The 7801-nt window shown below is 43.7% G+C and overlaps 1 protein-coding gene across 1 annotated transcript in view; it reads right to left on the bottom strand.

Moving 5' to 3' along the window:
• Window positions 1-345: 345 nt before the first annotated feature.
• LOC306705844 (MAGUK p55 subfamily member 7-like) overlaps window positions 346-7801 on the bottom strand; it is a gene marked incomplete at both ends in the record, with an annotated part of 23738 nt that continues 16282 nt past the window's right edge. Inside the window, 6 exons of the mRNA XM_079172709.1 lie at window positions 346-576; window positions 2187-2330; window positions 3520-3628; window positions 3790-3883; window positions 3975-4055; window positions 5851-6024. Of these exons, the coding sequence (XP_079028835.1) occupies window positions 346-576; window positions 2187-2330; window positions 3520-3628; window positions 3790-3883; window positions 3975-4055; window positions 5851-6024 (833 nt within the window). The remainder of the gene's footprint in view (window positions 577-2186; window positions 2331-3519; window positions 3629-3789; window positions 3884-3974; window positions 4056-5850; window positions 6025-7801) is intronic.

Consider the following 7801-nt stretch of genomic DNA (forward strand, 5'->3'; position numbering starts at 1 on the left):
ACTCAGCCACAAGTAGAGTTTCTCTGGACAGTTTCCTTTTTTTTCTTTCTATTTCTTCTCCGTCCTGCAAGCCGACGTTGTTTCAGCCAAATGCCAACAGAAAATCTGGCTCTTGGACAGACGGAGGGAGAGAGAGAGAGAGAGAGAGAGAGATGGATTCTGTTTGCTTAATTAGATACACACTAAGGGACACCATGGAAAACTGTGGTAATCACAGGACAGGAAAAATATTAGAAATATGACAAAAATTAAATGTTCAAGGTTCGAGGTGTTGAATTCTAACTACATACAATCAAGAAATTATTTTTTGTTCCTTTCTTCTTTGTTTCTTTGTGAGTTCAAAGTTCAAATCCAGCCCTCCAAATGGCCACAACTTCTCCGTGCTATTGTTGGTGAAGAGCAAATCCACTTTGCAGGAATCCACTGGACTTCTGCCTCTTCCATCTTCTCGAGGTCCACCTTCAGCTCTCTGAACGCCACAGCGATATCTCCGTTAACGATCACCTTGTCAAACAAGTGACCGCACTGGCTTTCTATGGTCTCAGCCGAGTTAATCATGTCCCCAAAATCCTCCTCCTGTGAAAAGAGAACGACTGGGTTAATAACATGCAGTATCACGATGTTATAATACCTCTATTCTGCTCTTTTCATCGTTTGATTTGGGTTTCCTTTGATTATCCATATAAAAGAAGTAAAAAAGCAATTGATGATTAACTATGATTTCAATGTAAATCTGACCAATGCTGTTGATGGAAACAGAAAAGCCTGAGCATATGGTGACATCCTCCAAGAAGTTGTTTTACAATAATCTGCACACACTGTAACGTAACAGGATATGGAACGGATCCTATTCAGCTATAGTTACCAAGGCGTAACACATCGTTACATGCTGAGCGGAGGAGGCACCAGCTGTCGAACAGGTTGAAAGCACAGCCCTATAAGATATGCCTCGTACGTAGAAATAGAGTAGGAGTAGAACGGATATTGAACTGTTTTCTGTGGTCCTTTGATTAGCACAAAAGAAAATGTAAAGTGTTGTCAGTTGTTATGGTGACAAAACAAGCCAGTGTGGTCGTAAAGTGTTGTCGCAGTTCGCAGGGAAGAGAGCGGACGCAGCTCCAGAGACGGACGGCTCGGTAGCTTCTCCTTCTCTAGAGCGGCCTGGAGTGAGACGGTGCGACACTCAGACCCATCGCTGCTGTCCGGCTCATTTTCTGTAACCAGTGTAGCATTAAAGCATGGTGGAATTGACAAGCTAGTTAGCCTAGCTGCCTGCTTGTGGGGCTGCTGCTAATTCCACCATGATTGAATGCTAACGTTACACTGGTTACGGAAAAGGAGCCGAACAAGGTTGTCATTCATCTGGTGGACGAAGCATTACGTTGTTAAATTTGACTCATTTACTCTGGCTCTCTCTCTGCTTCTCTCTTTTACTACTCCATTGAATGTTTCAGTGAGTCTTTGACTTGCTGTTTGTCAGTTCAGTTTATATGGACGTCAGCCCACTAGAACGGTTGCAATGGCAACTGAACACATAAAAAAATGGCTGCCACTCTGACCATCTGGCTACACTGATTTGAATGGGAAAGTCCGTTCTGCTCCTATTCTATTTCTATGGCCTGAACCATCTAGTGGTTGTGGTGCTTGGCACTGGTCATCCCCCCCAGCCATGCTGCAACACAGGTGTGTGACCTCATGGGTTTAATAAGGGCAACATTGGCCGCCAGGGTCAGACAGTGAAGGAGAAGCCAGATGGGGGTTTTGAGAGTGACCTAGCATCTTTTTGTCACAGATCTACCATTAAATGTGCATGCTCTCATTCTGAGATCTGTTTCAATCACCTCATTAAGTCATTATTTCAATCCATCACATGTACACCCAAGATGTAACCCTTCATCTCCTGGACAAAAAGTACTCACCTGCATGTTAGTTATGGACCAAGAAGCCACCCACCGAGCAGCCTTGTAACTCCCCCTGTCTCTTAAACATCTCTTAAATGCAAACCACAGGGTCAACTATGTGTAAGGCAAGGTGTGTGTACGTCTGTGGGGTTGGGTGGGTGCAATAAGGCCAGGGCGTTTGACCTCACACCGCCCTTCATGTTACCAGACACAGAACAAGCACCTGACTTCACACATGGACCTGGTGGCATGTGTTTTGTGTGTTAATGTTGTGGTTTATCTTACTGAAATGATCCTGACTGAGCTCTTATCGTCCTCATCGCAGATGAATTTAGCTCCCCGTCTGGTGAGGCGTAGCTCCTCTATACGTGGGGGCTTCACGAACACCACGTATGGTTTGAATTCAGATGTGTACACGTGCTTTATTTTCTGTGGTGACGGAGAACAAAAGAGAAGGTTAGATGTATAGGCAGCAATATTCAAGGTTCATAGTGGTTCTCAGCTTTTTTTGTGTCCAGGACTCCTAAATTGATACACATTAGGTCATGGACTTCCATTTCACAAGCTTTCATTTCAGGGACCTCCATCTGAAAATATTTTGGCTGTTGATTAAGACCATTGTATAGTTGTCAACTACAGTTGAGGAGATAACTGTGGAAGTGAAACCTGTGATCGGAATAGTTGCTCTCATGACACACTGGGCTCGCTTCTGGAGTGAATTAAATAGTGAAAATACTAAATACTAAAAAACTATACCCCACTTTTCTGGGGACCCCCTAGAACTCACTCAAGGACCCCCGGATCCCCTGACCCCTGGTTGTGAACCACATATTAAAACAATAAGGTGAAGAGCCCAGCTCTTGAAGTAAATGTTGAATAATCACAAATGTTGCAACCAAATATGGTAGTTTTGTGTAGAATGAAGAATCCATGAGGGATGACTTCCCAGCTGTATTAATGCTGTACAGGTAATAATGTACAACAGCCTACTGTATACATCTCATAAATGTCTTTGTTTTGCATTTTATCTCCTTATTTCTAAATGTTGGACTATCCTCATGTACCACAGTACTTGCTAATTAACTGCTTATTCTCATTGTTGACGCAGGGAGTGTTAACAGTGCTCCATGCTTCTTCCAACACACACGGAGTCACCCGACGCTATTTGTTAGCGAGGACTTTAATTGGCAGGGCGAAGCCAGTGAGGGATTGCATGCTACTGGTTTGTTGGGGTCCCTGAGTAGAGGTGGGATAACATGAACCTCCACTGGTTTCCCACCACCACACCACTGCCAATTGTGTTTGATGGAGAGGCCAGGAGCGAAGCACCACTGCCAGGAACTAAACCCTGTGGTGACACACTCACACACACACACACACACACACACACACACACACACACACAAACAAGCCCTTGGAAACTTCATTTTTATTATATAAAAATCAGTCTTCTGATGAAAAACTATTACTGACGAGGCAATTAACATTTGGTATGAAACATCAGTGTGCATGATTTACCAGGGTCATGTAAATGATTTAGTTTAAAAGAAACTTGCTTCTCATCTGCCAAATTCAGTTGGCTATGTGAACATGAACTTTTTAATGACATGATACTCACATTAGGGTGCACATCCAGGAGGCACACCTTGCCTTCAGCTATCACTCTGTCCACAGAGTCTAGACTTGTTCCATAGTAGTGTCCTCTGTATCTCCCATATTCTACAAACCTAGAGGCCGAGACAGAAACAGGGACAGGAACGGACAGGAAAGACGGTAAGGCAGCATCAAATGGTTGTCAGACATCACTCTCATGAAAAGGGACAGTGAGTGGGACTATTTTTTAACACCATGGGAAAGGAAACCACAAGGGTGACACCTGTTTATGTACCTATGGTTGAGAATATCCTCTTCAAACATGTGAATTGACACAAAATGATAATCCACCCCTTCAGTCTCCCACCTTCTCCTCTCACGTGTGGTGTCTGAAAGAGAAACAGGACGGCAGCTGTAAAAATTTGAGAAACCATCGTGTGGGCGGGAGGTAAAGGTGACACTTTTGGATGTCTGTCTTACACGGCACAGTGACGCCAAAGTGGTGAGGGTCGGAGATCAGGAGCCTCCTCTTCAGTTCATTGACGCCAACGCCGCTGGGCCCTTGAGACAAAGATGAAAACACTGCGTTCTGTTTAGGTATTCATTCCGAATATCTCTGTGTACTAATGTTTTCCTCACGACAAGTCTGACATCAAATAGGCTTAGTGATCTGGTGACACATCTGTCTTTATCATCAGAGAAGCAGAAGGGGAGAGAGAGAGAGAGTCAGACAGACAGAGCTCTGATTTCATACTGATTTCAGTCTGAAAATGATTCAACCTCTCTCTTTTTCTCCCTCCTCCTGTGTCTCTCTGTTGAACGTTAAATGCTCCTATGCCCTCTGGAAAATACGTAGCATCACAATTAAACGTGACATCTGCAAAGGCACACAGTATCAGTGTCATTATAGTGTAGGATGTACAGGATGAAGCACACACACACACACACACACACATACTGCAGCATCTGGGATTTTCTTCTAAAGCAGGTTTCTGCAGCCCCAGATTGCATCAGACTAATGGAGCGCTGTCTGAAAGTAGGATTCTTGACATACCTGCCTTTTCCATCACAGCGTTGCATGAGCTTGATACATTACCAAATATCAAGTTTATAGCCTCTCCACTGTTACACTGGTGATCTCTTTCACAGCTGCTCCATAGAACTGGAGAGGAGCATCATTGAGCTCTGAGGATACTTTCCCCTAACCTTTTTTACACAATCCGTAGGACTTAAAATGTCTGGCAGTCCCTTTCACCAGCTTTCCTGGGGTCTATTGTTTCATTAAAAGTGCGTACATGCAATACAAACAAAAACAAACACATTTCTAACCTGATTAAACATTATCCAGCAGGTCTTGTTTTAGCGGATCCAGGTTTTGGTTTTACCGTCTATACCTTTTATTGCCAATAAGCTATATTGTATATTCTTAATGATGACCTCCGGTCAATGTAGAGCCTTCACAGCAGACAGTAAAACATAATCCAGAGTCGAGGTAAGCTCCAACTGAATTAAAGACGTCTAAATCTAAATCCAAGCTGTCTTAACTGTTCCAGTTTGAAGATGGAGCACTTGGCTGACATTATGAAGGATCTTATTCACAATCCAATCATCCCTTCCTCTACATTCACCTATTTATCTCCTCTCTATCTGGTTTTGTTTTTGCACCTTGTTTTTCACCGTGTTTCTCTCCTTTCAGCCTTCCACTTTCGATTTTCTGCCCCTCTTTTTGCATCTCTCCCCTTCTCTTTCTTTGATTTCCCTTGGTCACAGATGACCTGCAGTTGTGTCATATTATGACATTAAAAAGAACCTTCAGCAGGGCTCAATGTAGAATTCCCAGGGGAGAGATATAGCTCAAAAATACATAGAGCAGGCCTGCAGGATTGGCAGAGATGTGAATCTGGGGTGGGCCACTTGGTAACTTAAGAGAACACAATATATTCTGACTTTGATTTCTCTGACAGTGTTTACGTGGTTCTGATGGGGAAAGATCGTTCTTGCACTCAGTGGGGACATAAATCTTCATCAATGCATTACTTTTTCTTTTGATCAACAACAGCTTCTAAAATATTGTCCTTTTAATGAATGGGATTGTGTTGTTTTTAGTGTTTTATATGGACCAAAAAAAGGAAGTGGAACGATATAAAACAGAACACAATTGATCATAATGTTGCGCATATAACCACTGTAGCTACCTTGCTTTGTTATAGCAAATGCTGTGCATGTGTCACACCAGTTGCTCATGGACTAACATTGGAACCTATTTTCCAAGCTTTTGGCATTGTGCTTTCAAAACAAACGTTCCACACAAGATGGAGCTTGCCGGTTTCTTTCTGTATTTTTAGCTCATACGTACCAACCAGAAGAACCAGACGGTGTCTGTCTTTGGGGTCTCTGTGGTAAGGGATCACCTCTTTGTAGGTAGGGGGACGGATTGAGCTGCGTACCCCTATGCTCCACCTCTTGGACCGAGCCGCTTCTCTGGCCCAGCTGCTCTTTCTCCCGAGTCGAAAACTCTGTCTTAGACCGGCTGGAAAATAAAGAGTGGGACCTTAGACCTGCTAGTTGTTTTGCTGAAGATCTAACTGGAGGACGGCCACATTGTGACAGTCCTAAAAACCTGCATTCAGTGATTTTTTTGTTGCTCATTTGACAGCAGCGCGACACAACATCTGGCATTGTGGCGCTTTATGAAGTTGATGTGGTGAATGTGTTAGGAAACAATCCCCTACTACAGAGTGACATTCACTCAACTGGAGAATGCAAGTCTATTATTCACTTTCCTTTTAGTTCAGTTTTTAGTCTCCACCAACGACATATCTGGCTCTTTAGCCTCTAAATCAGGGGTGTCAAACTCATTGTCGCTCTGGGGCCACATCAGCATCATGGTTGCCCCCAAAGGCGGGGGGGGGGGGGGTGGTGCTGCTCCTTTTTCGTCGGCGGGGAGGGTGGCTGCTGCTGCTGCTGCTGCTGCCACATACGCTGGTGGAGGTGTGCGCGGCGCGTGCGGATCGGGGAGGAGCTCCGCCGTGCGCGATACAACGGATATTTGTAAATTGTCCGACTTTTACATTTTTTTTTTTTGCTGGCGGATTCGCGGGCCACATAAAATGACGTGGTGGGCCGGATCCGGCCCGCGGGCCGTATGTTTGACACCCCTGCTCTAAATGCTCCACTAAAGGTCACCAGCTATAGCTAACTTTGGCTATCTGTCATTTGGTGCTGGGCACGTATGCGTACAGGTTTTTTGGTTTCATTTCTTTAGAGATTTTTTGCTGAGTGAATCAACACACTAAAATCGAAGGCTATGAAATTCAAACAATAAGCTGAACGAGGCTAAAATAGTTTGTACAGTAAAGTCGAGGGGAGCAGCAGAGACACGTGATAATTCTCTGTGAGTTTGTCACATTAAACAGTCATTTGATCCTTTGTAAATATTAAAAGATTTGATCAGGGAAGCTTTAAGAACACTTAAACACTTTAACTTGACTCAAGAATGCTAAATCCAGACCATATTAATCCACCATGACAATGTATTTGGTTAACTTTCATGTTATTTAGCTTCATTACGATCATCATTTTGAGATAACTTGCGTGCCATCATAGCTCTAAAGGCTTGTAAGGCTTGATTTATTTTCAACATACTTCCACGAAACACCAACATTGCTTCCCTTTGTGCACCCCTTTGTCAACACTTGATTGAAAGTGTGAACATTAGTACTCTTCAACGTTAAAAAGCACACAAGGTACTCAGATGACCACAAGGGTCGTGACAGAAGGGAGAGCTATACATCAACACAGCCACCCAAACTCCGGTGTCAAGCACCATCCTGAACGGCACAGATCTCAGTCAACAGACGACCACTCAGACTGTCACGCGTTGCTTGTATGCCGTCTGACAGCCAGCGTCTGCCATGCGACTGTGGTCTGGCCTGGCTTGGCAGGCGCGCGCTCTCTTTCATGATGTTAACTGCTGCTAAGTGATGCTGCCAGGCTTTCTTTGACGTCACGTCAGCTGCAATTTCACTTTGTAAGCATATCTGTCTATTTCCTTCCAGGGCTTCATTCTAAGAGACATGGCACTATGAGGAGAGATTTTAAACTTTTGTTTACACAGGATTTAAACTGATGATTTCACTAACAGAGAGTAATACATACTGTACTAAACATATGTTATACAGCATACGATGTATCTTATTTCCTAGAATGAAATAAGGTCGAGAGGAAAACATATCGGAAATGTCAATCTTGAGTAATTCTGGCAGTGGAATTCATCATGTGTTGCTGAAAAAGCTCTCAGCTGTAAA

This window comes from Pholis gunnellus (assembly GCF_910591455.1).
Source record: "Pholis gunnellus genome assembly, chromosome: 14".
Lineage (NCBI taxonomy): Eukaryota > Metazoa > Chordata > Actinopteri > Perciformes > Pholidae > Pholis > Pholis gunnellus.